General features: G+C 31.9%; 1 protein-coding gene across 1 annotated transcript in view; it reads right to left on the reverse strand.

Annotated features, from left to right (window-relative positions):
* Positions 1-24,708, reverse strand: part of LOC111060297 (plastin-2) — a 76,961-nt gene extending 52,253 nt beyond the window's left edge. Inside the window, exon 1 of the mRNA XM_039442837.1 lies at positions 24,388-24,708. Coding sequence (XP_039298771.1) covers positions 24,388-24,480 — 93 coding nt within the window. The 5' untranslated portion in view covers positions 24,481-24,708. The remainder of the gene's footprint in view (positions 1-24,387) is intronic.
* Positions 24,709-26,614: the final 1,906 nt, after the last annotated feature.

Genomic DNA, 26,614 nt, shown 5'->3' on the forward strand with positions numbered 1-26,614 from the left:
ACTATAGAAGAATCAATCATTAACCACAATAATGTAGCATTATCTGGAACAAGCTTTTCTGACATAATAATAGATGATGAGGAAGAAATGGTTTCGAGCCATTTGAAGATAGCTCCAGTAGGCCTACTAAACTCTTAAGACAAATGACCGTCTTAGTCTCTCCTTGAGAGATAAGTAGCCAGTGCAAAAAAAAACAAAACCAAAAAGAGAAGGACAAAACTATTCCTTGCTGAAGAGCGAGTGAACAATGCTTTTAGAACAGAGTGAGTTTCCGTATAAGATAGGCGGCAGAAGTTTAAAGTTGAAGTGATTTGCATAAGACGCACCCACGCACTTAAAACCTGCTCGGCTGACGCTTCCTTTAACAGACATCAGTGGACAATGAGGTCCACGTTATAATGGCAGTGGAGAAAAATATGAGAACAGTGTTGCCGATTCTCTGCCTTTTATAGAAGATAGCTGATAGAATAGAATAAAATATGTTTTGTTGTAACCGATTCTGAGGTCTTCACAAGCATTATAATGACAGTGAAGAAATATAGTAGAACAGTGTTGCCGATTCTCTGTCTTCTATAGAGGATAGCTGATAGAATAGAATAAAATATGTTTTGTTGTAACCGTTTCTGAGGTCTTCACAAGAATTATAATGACAGTGGAGAAATATAGTAGAACAGTGTTGCCGATTCTCTGCCTTTTATAGAAGATGGCTGATGAAATAGAATAAAATATGTTTTGTTGTAACCGCTTCTGAGGTCTTCACAAGAATTATAATGACAGTGGAGAAATATAGTAGAACAGTGTTGCCGATTCTCTGCCTTTTATAGAAGATAGCTGATAGAATAGAATAAAATATGTTTTGTTGTAACCGCTTCTGAGGTCTTCAAAAGCATTATAATGGCAGTGGAGAAATATAGTAGACCAGTGTTGCCGATTCTCTGCCTTTTATAAGCTGCGTACACATATACGCTCTTCCAACCCGCACCGAGCACGCTCCTCCCTCGTACCGCCCTCGTTCCACCATCGAACTACAGTCGCGCCGCCCACACACCCATCATGAACGTTACGGAAGATGTTAGATCTTCTCGCGTTCCCCGGTCTAACCATTGTTGCTCTCCGGTCGATCATCAATCGCTTTGCTGGAGTGACGATCGGTTGCGGAGCAGAGCGAAAGTCTGTACGCACCTCTAGAAGATAGCTGATAGAGTATAATAAAATATGTTTTGTTGTAACCGCTTCTGAGGTCTTCAAAAGCATTATAATGGCAGTGGAGAAATATAGTAGAGCAGTGTTGCCGATTCTCTGCTTTCTATAGAGGGTAGCTGATGGAATAGAATATGTTTTATGTTTTAATAGAATATGAGGTCTTCAGAAGCATCACCTTCGTCACAATATAGGTGCCGAGCCGGCACCTATACCGGTATATATGATGTTATATCAACTGTTCATTCTTAATCAAATATATCAAGAAAATAATTGATATATCAATTAAAGAACCAAAGTTTTATTTTTGTCAATACAATTTAATTTGGATTGTAGTAAAAATTTGAAAAAGGGCATTTTGGGCATAAGCCTGTACCTTCTTACATAAGTGTAATTGTACATGACTGAATAAATAAATAAATAAATAGATAAATGAATAAATAAATGAATGAATAAATAAATAAATAAATAAACCTGTATTTTTTTTCACTTTTTGTGTAGTTGAGTAGTTGTATTTCTAATTATCAATAAATCAGTGTTTTTTGACAATTTCTTAGTCTTTTTCATTCAAAATCTACAATTATTAGATTTGTACACAGGTCTGTGTTGGTTTCAACAAGAAACTGCAGTCCTGTATTTGTGTACAAATCTGTACAACCTTTACAAATCTAATAAATGTGGATGTGACAAAAATAAAACCATGTTTTTTTTAATTATTTTTTTTTTCAAAATTCCACAATATCAATTCAACAAATATTTTTCAATGAAACGATAATTTTCCATAATTTTGATTGAATATTTTGTTGATTAATTATATTTCTACATTGTTGGAAAACGATCTTAGGACGTTGGGGAGCTAGAAAAGGATAGCGCTATCTGCTTTGTCGAATGATAGACAAAGATAGCAACACCAATGTTAATCAAATAATGCCAAATTTCTAACGTTAATCTCACTATAGCAGCTAATTCATTAGTTATTCTAATGATGTGACGCAAAGTGCTACGGGATCGTCTAAAAGTAGCCAAAATACAAGCTACCCTCACAATGAGATATTCTTTAATTCTCAAATAATATTACTAATATCAGATACTTGAAGTTTTATAGAAATAGGCAACACATTGATGTGCCCTATACCAGACTTAATAGACTTCAGAAAAGTTCAAAGTTAGTTTCTTTAAAAATATTCAACAAGCTACAGTACCCATCATTGTGAGAGCCATGACAATAAATGCCTTCAAGAATAGATTAAAAATGTTTCTAACGGAAAATCCTCTTTATTCACTAGCTGAGTATTTTAATATGGATGGAGGGATATTTAACAATTATTTCTGAATATATGTTTATATTTCCTATTGACATTATACTTGAAAGTAATATTATTGTATTATAGTGCATAGAATTTAAGAAATTGACGTGATTATTTGTTTAGATCTTAATTTAATTTATGGCTGACGTTTCCAATTGTATATTCTGTATACTTGAAGGAATAAACTTTATTATTATTATTATTAGTCGTAGAGCTCCCGAAGTGGAAGACGCTGAGTAAAATCATGATCATCGATTTTTATTAGACTTGGCGGTTTTCTTGTTCGCCCACCAGCTTTTCATTCTCTGAGAAAATGCAGCTTCTCTTTCTTCACTCCATCTTGTGCCAACTCTTGGTGCTTTTATCTCTGGAATAATTTCCCATTTGTTCACTTTTGTTTTGAAATTATTTCTATTTTTGATTTCATCATAAGTTATTCCTGCCAAAACTAGATCTTTCTTAACATTCCTAATCCATTCTCCTCCATAGGCAAGCATTATTATTATTATTATTATTATAACGCAGTCTATATTAGGAAATGTATCCACATAGGCAAGGGTGGAAAGTCACGTGACTCTCACAAAATTTGGAGAATTTGAAACTGATCTCACTTCTTTGAACATGAACTAAATGAAACTAACATTAACAACGTGAATAATAATAAATATAACATAATCTACATTTAGTAATATAAATAACATGGAAATAATACGCTTTTTTAGACAAATTTGACAACAACGCTGGGGAACGCTAAGAAAACGCTGTAAAACCACTCATCTTGGGCGTATCTTTGGCCAAGAGGACACTTCAGACGTCTCGGCTGATATGAAACAGTCATGCGGCCCATTGACGGCTTCAATTATATACCCAGGCGAGGTGGAACCACCGTCAAGGACTCGCCATCAATAAAAGTCATACTAATATTATTGTATGAGATATTGACTTCTGGTAGTGCAGCTAAATCTCAAGTACAACTAATGATCTAATACATCAGAGCTCAGCTTTTGATCTGATAAGTCAAAGCTCAACTAATGATTTAATACATGGAAAAGCTCGAGTTCCCAAGATTTGAAGCAACAACTGAACGATATTTACTATAATATAGATTGCATTTCATGGTTTAAGACCTCAGGTCAGCCGGCATTTACCTGCTGGCCATGGGTCTTCATCCATGAAATGCACTGTCATTATTTTTTTCCATTTGATTGAACTACTGTATTATCAATTACAACCAATCGACTTATTTTTCCAATTTAAACTACCGTATTATCAATTATTACGACCATTCCAATAGTTTATTTTACTATTAATGGTAGATTATAGAATTTGGTGATCTATAAACAATATCAAAGAATAAGAATAAAGCCTGGTTTTCACTAGTGGTCGAGTAACTGGCATACTAACTCTACTCTACTTACTTGGTCGAGTAACTGTTTTCACTACAATTGAGAATAGTAGGTAAAGTGTGTTGTCTAGTGAACAGAACTATTCTCAAAATTTCATGTACTCTACTCTACTAGTTCGAGACTGTTTTCATTAGCATAGTAGTGGTAGAGTAGAGTGAGTAGCGGTGGTGGGGGAAGGCAAGTGGTAGAGTAATATCCCACTCTACTCTACTAAAAACTAGTACTCTACCATGAATGTTTTCATTGGGAGAGTTCACAAGATAGTTAGTACTTACCCAGGGAACTCTACCATTAACCATACTAATGAAAACCAGGCTTAACTTAAAGAAAAGGGTTTTATTTATTTATTTATTTATTCATTTACAATGGAGACAACACGGGTTTCCCACAACATGTCTCCTTTACAAGAAAATGCAAAATCTTAAAATATAATATATAGAAAACTTATAAAAAATCATAAAAAGAAATAAGGTACAAATGGTAATTTTTATTCTATTACATATGGTAATAAGGTACAAAATGATAATATGGAAAAATACAATAATTTAAAAAAAAAAATATATATGAAAAGATGAGATGAATACAAAGCATCGAAATACTACTCATAAAATGTCCAAAAATGGAAAATATAAAATTCTAATAACACAAGTATTAAAAGAGTAAAATAACCAAAAATATAACTTATTAATGAGTTCCAAGTCCCAAAACATATGCACACCCACACATACATGAAAAAATGATCGATGTAGACCAGATCACAATATCAATGCTCAGACCAGACCATTGTATAGAGCTTTTCGGAATCTAGCGCGAGAGAACCAGAAGAGATCTAGGTGCCCGGACAAACTATTGTAGCTTCTCTGAATTCTGTTGAGAGGAGAATGTAATTTCTAAGTGTTCTGGAACGAGGAACCAGAAAAGAAAATTCAGATCGACGAGCCACAGGTGAGATATAAATATTCATTTTAGATAGCAAGTATGATGAATCAATTTCATTATTTAAGAGATCAAAAAGAAAAATAAGTGCTCTAACATCACGCCTAACTTTTAATGATGTAATATGGAATAAAGTTCTTAGTGACTCAGTGACTCTTTATCTATGATACTATGAAGAGAGAATTAAGCAAATAGCCTTTATTGGCAATTAATAATTAAAATTAGGGCCAAGCCACAAGAGCGTTTTTACAGGCGTTTTCAGACGAGTCGGCAGCTCTCCGATAGGCTGATTGAGTTGTTCGGGTATAAGCTGATAATCAGCCAATCAGAGAGCTTCCTGCTCTGCCGACTCGCGACGAAAACGCCTGAAAAAACGTTTCATGGTGCTTGGCCCTAAGTTATTTACTGACTGTACTGTGAATATTTCAACTTTATTATGACTCATCCTCTGTCTTTAAGTGTTTTTTTTACATTTTATTGCAATCTAGTCTAAAAAGTCTAATGAGCCATTTTTAAATAATGTGAAGATGTTTTTGTGATGTAATAAAATCAATCTATCTAGCATATTATCAAGGTTGGTTGGTCTTGGGTCCAAGTCACAAGAATTTCATGATAAATATTTCATTCATTTATTGAACTATAAAATTTTATGTGCATTATTATAATGACAGTAATTTAGTTTTTGTAAGGTCGTTCACGTCCCGCACAAATATAATTCTCTCCGTTCAATTGCTATTCAATTTCTTCACGTATGGGACATCAAGACTTGCTATTTAAATTAATCCCAGATTATCGAATTTTATGGTATTAGATTTCTCAGATATAATAGGAGGAGAATTTGAACCTGAGACCAGCTCTGATACGCTTAATTCTCTCTCCATAGTATAGATTACCAAAATTAATCTCGATTCGCTAAATAAAGTACTGGAGCGCGAAATTAAAGTACTAAGCGACTAAATCTATATCAAATTTCAATCTCAATCAAACGCTTCAAATATTCAACATTATAGTACCTAACAAACTGTATTGTATTTCATTTTGCTTGAAACCACCAGGTATCGCAAATATAACAAGTGAACACTTGATAGGAAACAACAACCGCAGCTTTAAAAGTGTGACCTTCATTTGATAGTCACGAAAGTAAACAAAAGCCATTTGATTGTGCATATATCTGCTTGCTGGTTGTTCAACACGTAAAGCAAATTAAACCAGCTGTACTTCAATTCTTTGCAAAATTTAAACCTATGAAAACACACACACACACACACACACTGTTGAATGTAATTCAGAATCACAAATCTCTTGAAAATGTTTTATTGACTTGACTCATTGTAATGAAATCCCAGGAGTTACATAATACTTTATTGTATCATTTTTATCTCCCTTGCCCTACTACATGTCTATTCTTTATCCATCTTTACATATACTTCACATTGAATTTTGTATAACGGAATTACAAATTTTCTACAAAGCTTGCAAATTTTGTATGACTTAGTAATAATATTCTTGGTTGATAATAATATCTTTTGATAATAATAACTTTTGATAATAATATCTTTGTTGATAATAATATCTTTGTTGATAATAATATCTTTTGTAAACTGATCTTTAGTCATATAGCCTAAGACAATTTATGTATGTATTTCTGTGCACTATATATGACAATAAAGAATTATAGAATTAAAAAAAATGATTGGAAGAAGAAAAATAAGATTACACTTGTGGTATTTCTCTTCCTAATTCAAGTTTAGACAGAAACAAAAATGAGTTAAGTTCATCACCAAATCCCTTTGAGGCCCAAAATAGAATAACCAGAAATTTTGAATATAGATTAATTGAAACCAGGAGCAAGAACTAAAATATTACACTTGAATTTCACCAAACATCAGTGAGGAAAGTAGGCTATTGCTTTTCAAAGAATTTTAATTTACCCGATTTCCATACGTCTTTGGACACCCTGTGTCTAAAAGTTTGTGAATTTTGGTTATTGTAATGAGTGTCTGTGAACACAATATCCCATTCCCCGATTAACGGAGTCACTTGAAATTCAAAAATAAAATCATTAGCCGACAAGTATCAAAGATACGAAGCAGCAGCCTCAAAAACTTTCAAAAACTTTTTTATGTTTTGAGATCTTTTTTATATTAAAACTTATAGAGATTATAAGAAATAATTAGTTATCGATCAACAAAGTTCTATGTTCTACCAACGATACTTATTTATTTTATTCAACATAGACAAAAACACATAATCATAACATAAAAAATACAGGCCCTTTCTATTCCATTCCCGAATTTTTATTGAAAATTTAATGATCTTATGATGACTTACAATCGCCTTCACTAAAATATAATCGACCGAACGTAGTGAGGTCTATGTTTCAACTCGATTTGCTTTTGTATGTATGCAACGCGATTACGGCCAAACGCGTTGATAGAATTCGATGAGATTTGGCAGGAATATTCCTTTTTCAACTGCGCGTCGATGTATAGGCTACACAAGGTTTTTTGAAATTTTGCATTTTAAGGTACAGTGGGACCCCGATTTAACGTATTTGAAGGGACCAAGAAATTCGTACGTTATGTGGGGGTTTACTTAAAAACGAGGTTCGTTAAATCGAGGTTGAAGTCTGGCAAAATACGTTATATAGGGGTTAGTATAACCTCCATATATAACCTCCATATAAAGTATATTGAACACGTTCAACCTCTATTTGAAGTAGATTTTTAGATATACAGTTTACAGTACTGTACTGTATGTTTCATATTACAGTACAGTACTGTACTGCTACAGAAGGTGGAAGAAAATAGGATATTGAAATTATTCAATTGCTATTATATAATAGAAATACTGTATTGAAAATAGCAATTAAATAAATGCTATTATTTAATAGCAATTTAATAATTGTAATACAGTACCCATTTTCCTTCCACCTTTGTAACTAGCCAACTTGGCTTCTTAAAAATGAATGCAGATTTGTTACTCTATAAATCTGATTACTACTCTATAAAGGTGGAAGGAAATAGGATATTGCAATTATTCAATTGCTATTATATAATAGAAATACTGTATTGAAAATAGCAATTAAATAAATGCTATTATTTAATAGCAGTTTAATAATTGTAATACAGTACCCATTTTCCTTCCACCTTTGTAACTAGCCAACTTGGCTTCTTAAAAATTAATGCATATTTGTTACTCTATAAATCTGATTACTACTCTATAAAGGTGGAAGGAAATAGGATATTGCAATTATTCAATTGCTATTATATAATAGAAATACTGTATTGAAAATAGCAATTAAATAAATGCTATTATTTAATAGCAGTTTAATAATTGTAATACAGTACCCATTTTCCTTCCACCTTTGTAACTAGCCAACTTGGCTTCTTAAAAATGAATGCAGATTTGTTACTCTATAAATCTGATTACTACTCTATAAAGGTGGAAGGAAATAGGATATTGCAATTATTCAATTGCTATTAAATAATAGAAAAACCGTATTAAAAATAGCAATTGAGTAAAAAATGCTATAATTCAATAGTAGTTGAATAATAGCAATACTGTACTGTATCCTATTTCTTTTCATCTATATTGTATAGCTCAATCAGTTAGGAAATTTGTTCAGTAAATTAAAAGAACTACCTACTGTTCACATATATATTTTCAGAATAAAATATGCATACAGTATTATTTTCAATAGTTTTTAATTAGCAAGTTCAATCAATCAAATTAGCAAGCAAACAAAAACTCACATACGGCTGCTGCCTGGCCCAAAATAATCAATAATTTTTGATTGTGTATTCGCTGTATAGAGTTTCACTTGGTCCAATGCACAGTCTAGCTTGGTGATGGATTCCATAGTATTTTCGGATACAGCACTCTTCTTTAAAAAGAAACACTTCAACACGTTCAGAGCTTCACGAGCATCTTGTGAAGTCGGGTCCGGTCGATCGGCAACAGCTGCATCAGCTTGGACATCTTCTTCTTCCTCGCCTTCACCGTCATCATCTGCCTCCGGATCTGCGGTTACTTTGGAGATGATTTCATAATCAGTAAGCTCCCCACATACTGCAACATCTTCATCAAAGTTTGCAAATTCCTCAAACTCGATGTTGATATCCAATGCTTCTTGAATTCTTGGCCAGGAGGCTTCGACATTCAAACCAGGCTGTGCGGGTAACGGGTTATCCAACTCCTCTTCATCCGTGGCTTCCTCTTGCACACTGAGTTTGAAACCACTTTTTTTGAAACAATTTGCAATTGTTTGTTGAGAAACATTATTCCATGCTTTCATCACCATCCACATGGCGTCGAGGAGGTTGATGTTAGTTGAAGTTTGGTGATCCATGTCGTTCAGGTATTGTCTAACCACTTCCCGTCTGTAGAGTGTTTTGAAATTCTGTATTATCCCTTGATCCATGGGCTGAAGTTTTGATGTTGTATTACACGGCAAGAACTGGAGATTAATATGGGTCAACTTCGGGATGTCCTTGTGGGCCGAACAGTTGTCTATAAATAACAAGATTTTCTTCTTTCTCAGTTTCATTTGCATGTTTGTTTCTTTTAGCCAGTTGCTGAAAATTTCTCCTGTCATCCAAGCTTTTTTATTAGCAACGTACTTTGTTGGCAGAGACGTAACCTGTTTAAAGCAGCGTGGCTTTTTTGATTTTCCGATTATTAAGGGCTTCAGCTTATGTGTACCTGATGCATTAGCCCCAAGCATCACCGTAAGCCGTTCCTTGCTGTTTTTCCCTCCACTGCAGGGATCACCCTTGAAAGTCAAAGTTTTGTCTGGTAGGCATTTGAAGAATAAGCCTGTTTCGTCTACATTGTAAATATCATCTTCATTGAATCCTTGTGTCAAGTCTATCAGTTTTTTCTTCCATTCCGCGCACACTGCATCATCAACACTACCGCTTTCACCACACACTTTTTTAAAAGTTACTTCATTCCTCTTCTTGAAGCGGTCCAACCAGCCATTGCTTGCTCGAAAAGAATTATGGCCCAACTGCTCGGCAAATTGTTGAGCTTTTTCCTGAAGTATAGGTCCCGAAATGGATACGTTTTTGTCACGACACTGTTTAAGCCATAACATGACAGCAGTTTCAACGTCCTGTAGTTCGGCTGGTTTAGCCCTTTTACACTGACCAGAAAGTCCACCTTCGTCTTCATATCTGTTTTTATTTCTAAGAATTGTTGAAAGAGTTGTTGGTGGAATGTTGAATTCCTTTGCAATGTCCACTTTCTTCTTATGAGGGTTTTCTTCTATGAATTTTAAAACTTTACGTTTGAAGTCAACACTCAAAGACTTTCTTTTCTCGGCCATGACGCACTCAAAAACAAACTTGCAAAAAAAAACCACACTTTCAGTCACACAAAAACTTTTCATTCAAAATCTGCAACCTTACACTTCACTGTCTGAGAATACACAAGAATGCATAGAACATTACAGACAGTACTGTACTCTATTATGGGTGGCGAGCGGAAGGGGGGTAAATGAAAACTTTCATGTCCAAACATGCTCAAGTGATGGCCTAGATAAAAATAATATACTTTATACAGGGGTCTGAACCGTGCGAATACGTTATATAGAGGTCTACGTTATGTAGGGGTTCCTTAATTTTTATATACGTTATACAGGGGTCAAAATATTACTAAAACACACCAAAAATGATAGTTATATATTCGTTATATAGAGGTTCGAATACGTATTTTGTACGCTACATAGGGGTTAATTTTCTATTATGATTTATGGGGTTTTCAAGGGACCGGAAAAAAAGAACGTTATACCGGGTTATTTGTTATATCGGGGTCCGTTATATCGAGGTTGTACTGTAATATGAAAAAAGGAATTCCTCCATACTCTGATATCACTATAATAATAATTATGTGATTGATCCTATCTTCAAAGTAGATGATATAAATAATTATTATTTATATCATCTACTTTGAAGATAGGATCAATCACACTATAGAATTATTCCAAATCAATCAGCTGACAAGTGGATTATTCATTGCATGCATTACACAGATGTCTGGCCGTGTCTATTTCTATAAGGTAGGGTTTCAATATTTTTTATGATGCGTGCCCATCAGTATCAATATTCTCAAATTTGAAAAAAAAACAAATTTAATAGGTAATTGAAAATAAAATAAAAAATGATTAAATGAACTGAATAATGCCGAAGAAATTATAATATTCTTGATTGAAAAAATTGATTTTCAAATAGTTGAGAAATATTTTTATCAGATGGAAAGATTATCACGAAACTGGATAAATCATCATATGAGATACAAATTCAAACGTAAACTGAGTTTATTAACATGAGTTTTTGATCTTGGAGAAAACGAATAACAGATTTTAAGAGTAAATTATGATTCAACTGTGAATTGTGATTCAACTGAATCAACTAGAACAGGTGACATCAGATACTTGTTGATGAGAAAATTGCGTGAGGTCTACTGTTCACAGAACTACTAGTTTACTGGAAAGAAAATACTAAACGAGACACTGGAAATGGGAACCGGAACGGAACAAAGAATAAGTTTCTAACCATATTCATCATATGTAAAACATGAATCACCAAAAATGAATCACCTTGCCACGCTAGGTAAACCCGGAACAAACTGGTTATGCTAACTGTGTTAGTATGTGCTACACCTGTATTTATGAATGATTAATGAAGACGGAAATTTTCGGCCTTACTCATTCCAAGAGTAGAAACTCAATCGAAATGGACAAAAACAACGTTTCTGTCTCACATCTCAATTTTGTTATTCATTACAAATTACACACAACTGAATCAACTCAACTACACTATCCAGAGTTAATAAGAAACATCAAATAATAACTTATCATGAAATATTATCATGACATATTATCATAGAGAAAAGATAGCTTATGATATCTTAGAAAAAGATAGCATAAGATGGCTTGAGTTATCTTTCTCGATGATCAACTATCTAGCGTTAAGATAGGCTATCTATCTTTCTATTTATCTAGTTTTAATCAATATCTTTTTCAACTATCTGAATTACGTTTTACTTAGTTTTGAATGATGTCCAACAAAAATTAAGAATGGAACTGAAAAACATATTGTAAACTCAAAACTGAAACATACCCGACATAAAGCGTGTAAGATGATTATCAATCATTTCAAAGTTATTTCTTATGCTAGCCTCATCCGTCTGGACCCCCGACTGAATCATCCAAAAATATGACCAGTTTTCTTCGTTTCAGCTTGTTTCCACCCGCCAAAGAGTCAATACAGACTCTATTCAATCACCAGTTGACTGAGACAACGCAGAAAAACGCAGATTCTGGGTGTATTTTTTTCAAATTTTATCTTAGTGCGCCCCTAGAAAGCCAACTGAATATACCTGCCAAATTTCAACGTATTTGGTCGAGTAGATTTTTAGTTCTGTTCACCGTGAATGAGTGAGAGAATCACTACTATTTCGATTGTATATATATGGATTGTACTAAATAAAAGACTAAGAAATTGTCAAAAATCACAGATTTTATTGAAAGTTAGAAAGACCGGTTTCGGTTGTTACACCATTGTCAATCTTTGATAAACTCATTTGAGTCTTTCTAACTTTCAATAACTTCTGTGGTTTTTGACAATTTAGTCTTTTTATTTAATATGAATAATTACCACAATATCATCTTCTCAACTACAAAAAAAAATGGATTGTACTCTCTTATTATTAGGTTTATTATTATACTCTTAATAATATGCAACAGTAATAGTTGAACAAAATATTATTTACACTACAATCTCTCAGCTTCAAAGCACGTATAATTATTGCAGCGTAGTGAATATGTAGTAACACCTGTAATTATTCACACAGAACACTGTGAGATAATAAATAGCATATTATTAATGAGGAGTTATGAAAAATCCTATTTTCTTCAAATTAGCTTTTCAGCTCGTATCTTTCATCAGGTGATATTTTTCCACACTGAAGTTGAATTGAACTGAAACTATTGTAAAATTAGTAGAATTGATGGTGATGTGAAATCTCTCCATAATAAGAAAACAAAGATATTGTCAAATTTCACTATAATATTTATTGAAAACTTTAAAACAGTACCATAAATCATAATTAATAAATAATTCATAATTCATAAATATACTAGTAAGTGAATTTCCACTTAATAATTTCCGAAATAATAAACACAGAAAAAGAGCCATAGAGGCATGGCTAAACTTGAATTATTTCCAATCGTTGACTTTTATACAATAATCAACTTCATATTATAAATTATATTTTCGAACACTTCATACGCTAAATTCAAGTTTATATATTACATCCCTGATTAAGCTGATTTACGACTCACACTGGCGCACAAGGAATCTTCCTTTTGCCGGTGTTTTTGCCTCACCTACTGTACTTATGCATGTGATCATAAATTGAATCTTCATTTTAAAACTATTATTTATAATATAAATGATATCATTTCGTTATTATATCTAATTAAATAAATGTATGTATCTTGGTTTAAGTGCAGTAGCATATACTTATATTTATTTTTTGTAAAGCTTTTTTGTATTTTGTTTTTGGAAAATAAATTCATTCATTCAATTTCACGTTTACCAACGCATCATCAGCTGTACTATGATACATGGAAACTATTGTACATGGAAATATATAGGAGTAAGCGAAACATGAAGATGTTGAGAAATATCGTACGTATATTTGTTCATTTATTCATAAATTTATTATTTTACAAGAAAGCACTGACCGAGAGAGAGAAACTAAGGATACTTCTTGTACTATTTCTCTCTCAAATTTAGATAACATTTTTAAAGTCCGAACTAGGGTTATGATTTCACTCTTCTAAAATTTGGTCCATCTTAGTCCATCATCGATAAATAGAAACAAAGAGTATTATATTGAATAGAAACTACTATTTATTATAGTAGATTAGTATATCCTCTTGGTATGATTCAGACTAAAGTATGTTTAATACAAAGATTACTCCAATCGTAAAACAACTTCATCCTAATTGAAGAGTTGTAAATACAAATGACGGCCATTTGAGCTCTGGAGCAGAAATGCAACTTCAAGGTCAGTATTTTATTTAATGCACTCTCATTCAGAAGGTGGTAAGAGTGCAGGTTGTATTTATAGCATTTGAGCGTCTCTAAATCAACCATCACAACGAATATTGGAAGACAGAAGCTTTAAGAAATAATTTGAGATGATTAACAATGATTGAAAGCATTTGAGAATGTGTTCGAATGAGTGGTAATACCATATTCAGTTAGAGACGCAAGCAGGTCAGTGTCATAGTACACTACACGTATTTCCTGCTAGTGACATTTCTATTGATGTCCTTGCTAAGGCTTGTCCGCGCATTTGAGCCAACTGCGGCGCTACTAATTTGAAAATAAGGAATAGAGTCGACAGCAAATAATGCCTTCAGTCGACGATTAATGCTTCAACAAACCAGAGCTTTAAATGAAAAAGATACACTAATCGAGTAATAAAGTATTTTAATAGGGTTACTTGAATGTTTAATTAATTTATTTATTTAATTGACCATCACAAATCAAAATTATAATATAATATGATTGGGAGAAGACAACAGGCATAGCCCAAAACTGTCTTCTCCCAAATTTTTACAAATAAAAGTTTCAAAAAAGAATGAGGTTATAAATTCACTTTTCACTTCAAAAAGTCCAATTTCCACTTCAAAACTAACGACTAAACTAAAAATTTTAAAATTTTGATATTTAAAAACTAATTGAAAACAAAACTATTTCACTCAAATCTCTAAAAATTGGAAAATTTTGAGTAATGTTCAATTATTATAGAAAATTATAGTCAAATTCAATTATAATTATTGATTTATTTACATTCAAATTAAATTATAATTATCTATTTAGACACTTGAATGTTTAATTATTATATAAAATTATATTCAAATTCAATTATAATATTATTGATTTATTTACATTCATATTAAATTACTAGTAAGTCTGTGAACAGTAGACCTCACGCAGTTTTCTCATCCACAAGTATCTTGTGTCACCTGTTCACTGGCTTCTCCAGACATCTGTGTAATGCATGCAATGAATAATCTACTTCTCAGCTGATTGATTATGAATGTCAATAATCTATAATCTGAATAATCCTATCTTCAGAGTAGATGATATTTGCTTTCTTATTATCCTTAAAATGCAAAATTTCAAAAACCCTTGTGTGTATACATCGACGCGCAGTTAAAAAAGGAATATTCCTGCCAAATATCATAGAATTCTATCAATGCGTTTGGCCGTAAATGCGTTTCTTACAGACAAGACAAGAGAAAATACGAGTTAAAACATAGACCTCACTTTGTTCGGTCAATAATTATTTATTTTGAATTATAATTTATTTAGTATGAATGCTCAAAACTAGTTTTGTTTATATGAAAAATTGAACAGTGTACCAGTAATGTTCTATATTAATTAATTGAATAATATTTGAACTAAATTATACACTAGAAAAATGTGATGGTTGACTATATTCTATTGTGTCGTTTGATTGTGACATTTTAAGCTGGAAATAATCAGAGATTTTATGTGAAATTTTTATGGTGATTTACAACAATTATTTTTGGCAGAAAATCTTTACTTATTTTCAGCTGAAAGTGTCACAACCAAATGACACACTAAAATATTGTCAACTATCACTTTTCTAAAGAGCTTCATCATGTTCAAGTATCACAAAATCTCACCAGATACTGCGACAGAATTCAAAAATTTCTAATATTTTTCACCAGGATTTTGGACTCCTCTATTAATTTTTTGAATAAAATATATGACTTCTGATTTTTCAAGTGAAAATCGGTATAAATATTTGTTTTTTCTATTTAAATAGAGAAAGTTTTGAGCAATTTGCAAGTTTTAGAAAATTTAGGTTAAATGTATCTACACTGTAGATGTATATCTACACTGTAGTTATGTAACTCCTGCTACATAATAATAATAATAATACTGAGGGTGATGCCCACATAAGCTCTCAGGCTTGTGCGTAGGTAATGATTGAGAGGGATGATGATGAGAGATGAACATCATTTTATACCTTCAAAGAAAGTAATTACTTCTTGGAAATTAAGTACTGTATTGGGATATTAGAAACCAGGAAACTATTTATTACTTATAGACATTTCTGAGATCCAATTCCTATAAAATAGATATGTTATCTCGAAAAGCAACCACAATGATGTATTTCCTTTTGGTGTGAATTCCTAAGGCTATATTTGGTTTGAATCGCTGTATTTCCTGTACTTAGAATGGGTTTTACCTATTGAATACGTTAATTAGGTAATTTTTTTGGTGTTTCATACCTTTGAAACATGACAAAATTTAAATTAATCAAATTCAAGCAGTCTATTTGTAGTCAAATGAAGATTTCTAACGCATATTTTAATATTTTAAACACACAACCATCGGTAACATAAATTATGAATTTTTCAGAAAATAGTCGTACAGAAATGGATATTCGACGGTCTGATTGAATAATTATTGTGGTTTGAGAGAAGACGAACTTGGAATCTTCTCATACTTGGAATATTTCAAAGTGAATGTCAAAAATATATTCTATAATGACATTATTTGATCAACATTGGTGTTGCTATCCTTGTCTAACAATCGACAAAGCAGATAGCGATATCCTTTACCAGCTCCACAACGTTCCGAGGTCGTTTTTCAACAATTTAAAAATATAAAATAATACAAAACAATTTAAGTAGCACAATGACTAACTTATTATTTTATCTACCAATGTTATTACATTAGTGTCATTTGCATCGGCCGTAGTATAATACTTTGCTTGAGTTTTTAAAATAGCAACTATATAGTATTTAATTTATGTAACTTAAGATTCATGACACTGGTAGCGCCTCTACACAATTGCTGCCAGTTTAATTCTAACATAGAGATTCTTTATTGTAAAAATTTTGTTATGCAAAAGGAGAATAAATTTCATTTTCATTTTCATTGTAAATAAATAAATGAATAATAAATATTCAATCTCAATTATGAAAATGTATTATTAAATAATTGAAATACATTATATTTTCTTGAAGAATAAAATATGATTCATTATTTTGAACGAGAATTTTAATATTACATAGGATACACCTATCAGCTATCCTCTACAGAAGGCTGTGGTAAAGCAGAGAATTGACAACGCTGTTCTCCTATCTTCCTTTACTTCCATTACAACGTGGAGCTCACTACATAATTGCTCGTTTCATGGTTTATTTTTCCACTGCTACATAATGTTGCTGTTTTCCCAATAGTTTATCTGCTAAATAAAACTAAATAAGGAATTAATAATAATTATTATTATTTATCTGGGTGTTGGAGGAGAACACATCCAGAGGAGTTTATTCATGAATTCAGGAGCATAATATAATATTTTTATAAAATAATAAAACAAAATAAAACTTGTAGCACCCTTTATTTATTAAAAAACTTGAAAAAAACTTATAATAAATGAAGGGTGCTACAAGTTTTATTTTGTTTTATTAATTTAAAAGCAGCCCATTTCAATAAGTGTTTTAATATTTTTATAATTTTTCAATAATTTATTATCTCTAGCTTCTTTTAGTGCAGCAAACCCTACTTACAAAATCCCATAGAAAAACACAAATAGAAATTGTCAACCATTCTTTTTATTAGTGTTTTTCATAATAGAAAAATACCACATTACACATAAGAATAATTCTATTCCTTCAATGCTATCGGAAACGTCAATTTGATAATAATAATACCGTACAGGTATACCTTCAGGTTTCGACCTCACAATAGTGAGATGATCAATCACACATAACACAACTGCAATGTTGAATTACATAGACACTGTTTCAAATAATCTTACCTAACCTATTTCGGACTATGTTTAACCTTATCTAAATTTGGGAGAGGGATAGCACAAGGTTACCTTATTTTTTCTTTCAACTGCAATGTTGAATTCCATAGACACTGTTTCAAATAATCTTACCTAACCTATCTCGGACTATGTGTTATCTAAATTTTGGGAGAGGAATAGCACAAGGTAACCTTATTTTTTCTCTCCCTATCATGTTGATAATGTACTTATTGTATGAATCTAACTCAATCGATAGGCCTACTTAAGGATGTGCAAAGGCTAAAAATAAACTTTCTACCGGTGATATTTTTCAATGTTCTTCGATTTGTACATCATCAAGCTATCAAATTGAAAAAGTTTTCTCAGGAAAACATTTTTTCCGATCAATACTTTTTGAGATATAAGCGCCTGAAGTTTCAATTTTTGTGCCAGAACATTTCAAATTCGGTAAGAGATAACTTCATGAAATTTGGAGGATAAATTTTTCATGGTATTGTTGATTGAATAAAACAAAAATTATCTGAAAATATCGATTTTTGAGGAAGTTATTCAATTTAATAAAAAAAATAATAACTTTTTGTTGAGTTATTTTTGGTAAATTTAATAACTTTCTCAAAAATCGATATTTTCAGAAAATTTTTGTTTTATTCAATCAACAATACCATGAAGAATTTATCCTCCAAATTTCATGGAGTTATCTCTTACCTAATTTGAAATGTTCTGGCACAAAAATTTAAACTTTAGGCGCTCATATCTCAAAGAGTAATGATCGAAAAAAAATGTTTTCCTGAGAAAACTGTTTTATTTTGATAGCTTGATGATATACAGATCGAAAAACATTGGGAAATATCACCAGTAAAAAGTTTATTTTTAGCATTTGCACAGCCTTAACAACATTCCATTCAGTCAACCCTTCAACAAATTAGCATTGGGAGAGTCTGAACATACCAGGTACGGTAGCTATGAGTCACTATGATTCAGCAAAGATGAGTCATGCAAACGTAAGTAACGAGTTGAGCCCCTACCTGAAGACTTATTAACCGACTACCGTAAAGTTTTTTAATAGCAATGTGGGGTTGAATTTGTTCAAACTATGAAACGCTGGTCGATATTGTGATTAGCGGTTTGAAGAAAGTTAATTGCGGTTCAATATTATTTTTAAATTATTTTTATTGAAAATTATTTTCAATTATAATAATTGAGATTAGCGGTTTGAAGAAAGTTAATTGCGGTTCAATATTATTTTTAATTATTTTTATTGAAAATTATTTTCAAATAGGCCTATTAGATTTCAAATTCCCAAGTTTTTCAGCAAATTGTCAGCAAATCTCGTCAATCCAACTGCATTCTTCATGAAAACACTGCTCAAGAAGAAAACTAGAAGTTTTTGAAACTTGACGTTATTGAAAAGGAATTTAGAACAAACCATGATCTATAATAATGAATTCTTCAGCAAATCTTGTTGATTCAACTGCATTATTCAATGAAAATACTGCTCGAGGAAACGAGGATTTTAGTTTTTCAAAAGGAATTTAAAACAGACCACAATCTATATAATAAATTCTTCAGAAAATCTTGTTGACCTTTAATAAAAGACCCTGATTTTGGAAACTGAGAGTTCAGTTATTCAAAAGAAATCAAACCCACATCTTTCTCATCAACTGTATTTATGTTGGCTTTTTGAAATCATCACACATCCAATAGCCATAATCTTCGAATATTGACTCTGACTATACTTTTGTATAAGTAGTTATAAACTCTTTTTATTTATTTATTTATTTATATTACAATATCAGAGCACTAGATAGAAATACTTCCCATAATAGCCCTCTTGACACAACAAAAAATTACAATTCTAATATATTAATAGTATAATATATAATATAGTATAAGATAGCCTAATCTAATATAGAAAATTCACTACATTAAAGAAATATAGAACTACAATAAATTTTGTAAACTAAAATTGAAGATGAAAAAGAGGAATATGATGATGATAAGTACAAATTAATAAGAAAAAAAGGAACAAGATCATGATGTTAATAATTCAAACCAACAATTGAAGATGAGATGATTGAATTGATTATATTATTCGTTATGGTAGCGTCAACAGTTTCACTATATAATAGTTGCTAATATTACATATTGGCCACTTAAAATGAAGTAGATTTTTTGACATTTTAAGTCTCTTCAACTACTTATATAGGGCTAATAAATTATATTAAAATATCAATAAAATAATGGTACCTATTTGGTTTTTTGTTCTATGGTAATATTTTCACTACCGATAATATTTTATTGAATAACAAAGACTGGAGTTTAGAAAAAAATCATATCAATAAGAATACTATTATAAACTTGCAGTTGTTAACCGGAACTATGTCTAACTTCATTATAGAAATAATGATAAAAATTTATAAACAGATAAGATCGGAGTAACGCACAGTATCCGGTAGGCCTACATATTGTGTTTTGTCAAAAGAGCTCTCTGAAGCTCTAAGATATACTTGAACTATATACTATATATAGGCCTACTTTAAGATAAGGTTGTAAAATAAATCGACTCATCGAGGAGATGAGCATGGGAAACTGACTAATGTACTTCTAATTAACGTCATAACTGTAATTACTACTGCAATAAAAGCACAAAACACAATTTAAAAACATTACCAGCTATGAAATTGGAATCATTCAATCACATTGAACGTTTATGATAAGAGGAGTGATGGTCGAGAGAGACGATAAGATAATATGAATCATATCAAACAAATCCTCACTCATTTTTCCTGTATGATGCTCACATGACTCACTAGGGTATGAAATGAGATGGTGACATGAACAACCATACGCTTGTAGGGATTCGAACCCGTGACTCTTCATAAAAGAATGATAGCGACTCAAAGTTTTAGATAGGAATAAAACCAAGTGAGTTGCAGTGTGCAAGTCAATTTTTTTTTCAATTCAAAAAATAATTTATTCCGCACAACATAATATTATTACAAAACATTGTACCATCTAACAATACAAAAAAATACTAATGAAAATTTATATGATTTGCTTCAGATGACAAAAACAAAGCGAAATAAATATGAGCACACCTAGGCATAAGCCCCTATTGGAGTGCACTTCTCTTAAAATAAAATAAATTTAAAGACTAGAGTACTAGGACCGCTACGCTCTACACATGAAATAAACTTTATGTGAAAATTAATAATTATAAATTTACCAGTGTTACGGTCTTCATAATGCGTATTATACAGGTCTTCATAATCTATTATAACAATTGTAATGTTATTGAATGAATTTCCATTGATTTTCATGGAAAAAATTAAGTTAAATGAATAAAATAATATAGTAAAATAAGTAAAATTATAAAATTATTCAAAAATGTTCTCAGTGGACAGCGAATTAAATTATGAAAACAGAAAGACAGGGAAAAAAACCACTGACTTAAGAATAAGATTATACTGCCTAATATTATTTATACTAATGTACAATCCTCAAAAAAGATTCACAGTCATTCAATGTGAACAGATAGAACTTCAAACTTTTAAGAAATACATTGAATGGGACTGAGGTATTAAATTTTCTTGAAATTAAATTAAACATTCTAGGTACGTTGAAAGAAAATGAATGTTGAAAAATTGTTAAATTAGATTGGGGAACTTGAACTAAAACCAGTCTGAAGTCATATCTGATATACCGAGTAAGATTTGCATTGAGGCTTCTTAGAAAGAATAGCTTTAGTACTTTGAAAACATAGAGATTTCTGATTGGAAGTATCTTAAGCTGAGAAAACAGTGGCCAAGAATGATCAGTTCTGAGTGATCTGGTAATTATACGTATAAATGATTTTTGAAAAATAATTATGGGATTCAGTGTTGTGACATAGGTTCCACCCCACAAAACAATACCATAGCTCATACGAGAGTTAATAAGAGTTAATTATTGAGAAGCTAGTCTAGTTACTCAGACGAATATTCCTAAACTATTCATAAGAATTCATGTGATTATTTCATCTCAATGTGTGAAATGGCCGAGTTGAAATAAGAGAAGCTTCAGTTGGTCAATACGAATACACACCTCCCTGTACACGGACAAATCAATCATCAACTCAGGGAGTATATTCATTATATTATTTGTCACACTATTATTTTGTAAAAATGCCTTTTCTATGAATAAATAAAATGGAATTTGAATTCTGATTAAAATACGGTCTGAACGAAGAGGAATAGAGGACATCTAAAATTTTCCATTTCAACTTTTATAGTAATATGTATATCGGAAACTGATATCACAAGTATGAAATACAGTATTGGTGTTGACTGTTTTATCGGCTGTTGGGGAGTACCTATAGTGTGGTCCACGTTATAATGGCAGTGGATAAAGATAGGAGAATGGCAATGCCTATTCTCTGCATTAATAAATTATATTTCTACACTGTCAAAAACATAATTGGCATCGTTGTGGACCTAGAAAAGGATAGTACCACCGGCTTTGTCGAATGATAGACAAGGATAGCAAAACCAAAGTTGAACAAATACTGTCATTATAACGTGGACCTCACTATAGAAGAAATTATTTTCTTTAATTCTTCATTTTATTCTGTGGAAATATTTCTTTGCGCTTTCCTTATTTCAAAAGTTGAAGTTACCGAGACCAGCTTTGCGTTGCTACCCCACAAAGTTGCATACACTTTTAGTGACACCTGGCACTAAAACTAGTTTTTATAACTTTACAATAAAATTACTTTCAAATTTATTTTATTTGCCAAAATTTTCAATACAAATAGACAGAATGCAACAAAGCACAAATATATTAATATGCTAGTAGTGAATAATTATTATTTAACTAGAAAACGGGTTTCTACCTGTTGTCTTATTGATAAATAAATAAATATGATCATATATATAGTCGCATAGATGTATGACAAATTTTAATTGAAGTTTTGGTTGCCAACTAGACCTGTCTACGGGTATGATCTCATTGATTTTGTGTGTTTATTTATACATATTTTTGGTTTTTGGTTTACTATCTTTTGGTTTGTATTTTAGAATATTATCACGGCAAATGTACCAATAATTTAAAGAATATTTTCGAACTCGTGGCTGGAGCTCAAGGCTTCTTTTTCCAGCCACACCAATGTATATTAGTTGATTAGTAATATTTTGTAAATTTCTAGTGAATTGGTAAATAAATAAAATAAATAAATAAATTGAATGCACATATGTGTAAGTGCACGTGAGATCATGCATGACTAAGCGCGCAAATGAGAAACAACATTTTAAAAGAGCCATAGAAACACGTTGTGACTTGCATGTAGCTGCTCACACTCAACGCCACCAGCCAGTGTACGCGTTCAGTGTGAGTGTTCCTATGGCTTTTTACAGATTTTGTTTCTCATCTGCGCGCTTGGTCATACTGACCAATTGCACATACTTGCATCCAATAAGAACATACTTGAAGCAGCCTGCACACAGGGACAATACTAGTGTCAACTAAGCGTCCAATAGCTATCACCAGAATTGGAAATACCATGTACGAAGGCAATTTTCCTTTTCAATCTCCGATTGGTCATAAATAGGGAACAAATGCAGGTTACATAGAAGAATATTGTTTCCACTAAAAGTTGCATACACTTATAATTATTCTTTAACGTAATTGCTGTGAAGGTTGAGGCATTTGTCATACGATTGGACCAGACTATCAAAACCCTCTTCATAAAATGCTGCCGTTAAGTTGGCTATGACAAAGCTCCTCGTTAATACAGAGCTCTCCCTCTAAGTCATGTAGCCTATTGTGTTTAGGAAAAGGCATAATTAACGATTGGCCAATTCAGGTTTGTATGGTGAGTGATCAAAATGATCTGGTTTTGATTTGCTTTACGTGAATGATCAAAGATTTGATTTGATTTGCTGGAGAAGCCGTTTGGTAGCACCAGCACTATGAGGTTAAGTTGTCATGGATGAAATGACCCGATCCCTGACTGACGTCTTCAATTTATCGACACCATTCACGCACAATATCATTACTCATAACGTTTTCTGTGTAAACTTGAATGATTACCGTTAGATTTATGCTGAACCTTTTGCTTGCAATAACGAATAACGCTACGCAACCAGCACTTTGAGGAAGACTCAAGTGAGGCGGCCATGCTTCGGGGTTTATGACTCGACAACAATAATTGTTTACAATTATTGACGACCGAGAAATAAGTGGGCAGATGATGTGGAACGCGATCTAAGAATGCTTGGAGTTAGTAGCTGGAGGAGGCAAGCCGAAGATCGAAACAGATGGAGAGGCTATGTGAGGGAGGTCAAGGGTTGTGAAGACCTGAGGAGTAAGACGATCTAACCACTACGATCACAGAACGTTTGATGGGAAGCTGTTTAGCTCTGTAAAAATTACTCCCTTATCGCTTGTCTGTTTGTAGGCTATATTATTATATGTGATCGAAGGTTAAAAAATGATCCTCGTACATTTGAGAGTGAAAAATACGCAGATCTATGTACGAATAGATTGTTGAGGATTTTCAAATTGTGATGCTCATTATTTTTTATCAAAGCCGATTGCAGCCAAATAGGTTATGGTACACTAAATCAATGCATCAGATGATTTGAGAACAAAGTCTTTAAAAACCATTTAATAAGAAGGTTATTACTTACAGCAGTGAATTGTTCCCGAAGTTCAGCCGCCTCATCAGCGTTCATTTTTCCAATATCAGAAAAAACTTTGTAACCGCTAACAGTTGACGCCATTCTTGGTTAACTAGTTACACAAAATTTTAAATTAGATTTTAAAGAATTGTTTGAGTCACTGATAACTGAACACTACGGACGGATAAAGATGACAACTTGACAGCATAACATACAACAATACAAGAGTATAATGTGCACAGCATAAACGTAATCCTTTGACAATCGACACTGCCACTTGAGAATTCAGACAATCACAGATCACTCATCGGGAGCCTCGCCTTGGTGAGTAATCTGCGTCTGTGGACATCTCTGGGAAATTACCGAATACTGAACAGCTGATTTGTAAGTCATCATTGTCAATAATAATTATTTGGATGAATGATTTAAAATCAAGCGAAAATATTGCAAATTGGTTGATTTAAGATTTATTTGGAAGTGGCTCGCGTTTTCCTAGAATTCCAAACAGATTGTTATGTTTATATTACTTGTTTTTTTTGTATTGGCAACAGTGCTGAACCGCTCTTATTCGAAATGATGCACAGAGCACCGTGTGACTGTGCCAAAAAGTAATGAACAGTTTCCTATTTTTTCTGTGGCCGTGAAAAATAGATAAATAAAATGAAAGGGATGTTGTCAGTTCTACATAATTCATTCCAGCCATTCTGAACTTGAATGAATTATGTGGAACTGACAAATGACAACACAACATTTCTTTCTTTACACCTTGATAATTATGGAGAAATTCCACATCAATGTTTCTAGTGTGTATTTTAATGAAAATGAAATGTAAAAGGTAAATGAAATAATCTTCATTTTGACGAATTGATGAAGTTCTAAAAATACCTTATTGATTGTTTTATTACAAACAATACACGGCCCGTATTTTTCATGCTTTTCCGTATTCTGTGTAATATGTTTATAGACTAATAAATGCCTACATTTAGCATTATTTAGGAAGTTAAATGTCAAATTAATGATAGAAATGAGTCTGCTTTTCTGTGACAAACAATATTTGGACTAACTCTAATCTGCCATAATTAGTAGAAGACTTGATGTTATTCATAACAAATGTTGACAGATCTAAGTGAATTTACATGACGGTATTCACATATAAATTTCTATTGACAGCTACAATCTATTCTATATTAATCAAATCAATAATGTACTATTACAATAATTATTAAAAATGTGTTTTTACAGTTGGAGAGACAATAATAGCTGCCGTTATAACGTGGACCTCACTCTATATGCTGATAAAAGCTTACTTTCTATTGTTATGTTAATATCAGTCTTCATTCAATTAGACCTATTCAGCTAGCAATGTAATCCACAAATATAGTGATCTTTCTTAATTCTTACTTCAAGTAAAAGTTTCAAAAACTGAAAAGGATGTTCTGTTCTGTTCCAGCAATTTTGACTCTTCAAAACCAGGATGATTTCAAGAAGATTTCTAAACAATGATTTATAATATGAGAGAAAAAGTTTATATTTTTCTCATGAATGATATTTTTAATAATTGAAAAATACTTATTCGACAAAGTAAATAGCTCATTGTCTGATAATGTTTGATTTTATAAGCTACATAAAGACCAGTTGAACAATCGCAGCTTAAAGCACGGTCTTCAAGACTGACACTGTTTTTGACCAAATTAGATTATCCACTGGAATGTTTTGTTGTTAAATTGATGATATATGGAGTATTATATGGTATAATTAAGTCAATACAAGAGTATTTTCTAAGTTATTTGAATGTTCGTGTTGAAAACTTGAATGGAGGATGCCTGAAAGCATAGCCAGCACCTCTAATACAAGGCTCCAGCCTACGATATCACTAAATTAGTTATTCATTACAATAATCTTACCTTCAGATCATATTTGTTCAGTAATCTTTGTTTATAGATTCCTTTGATCATCACGATGATGATATCTTTTGTCTCAGACAACATCATCCTAACCTCAAAATTGTTTCAAAGTCTTGTCTGTTTATGTTTTTTGAACTTGCACTGTTTTATAAAGTTTTAACTATGGACAATGAAAAATTGATAAGTTTGGTTCAAGAGCATGTTCATAGCCACCTCTAATACAAGGCCCCGGCCTACGATATTGCAACGTCGCAGTGTAGGCCTAGAATCTAATACATGATTGGTGAAAAAGATCAGCTGGTATTTTTTAAAATGTTTTTCACCAATCATGT

Source organism: Nilaparvata lugens, chromosome X (genome assembly GCF_014356525.2).
Source record: "Nilaparvata lugens isolate BPH chromosome X, ASM1435652v1, whole genome shotgun sequence".
Lineage (NCBI taxonomy): Eukaryota > Metazoa > Arthropoda > Insecta > Hemiptera > Delphacidae > Nilaparvata > Nilaparvata lugens.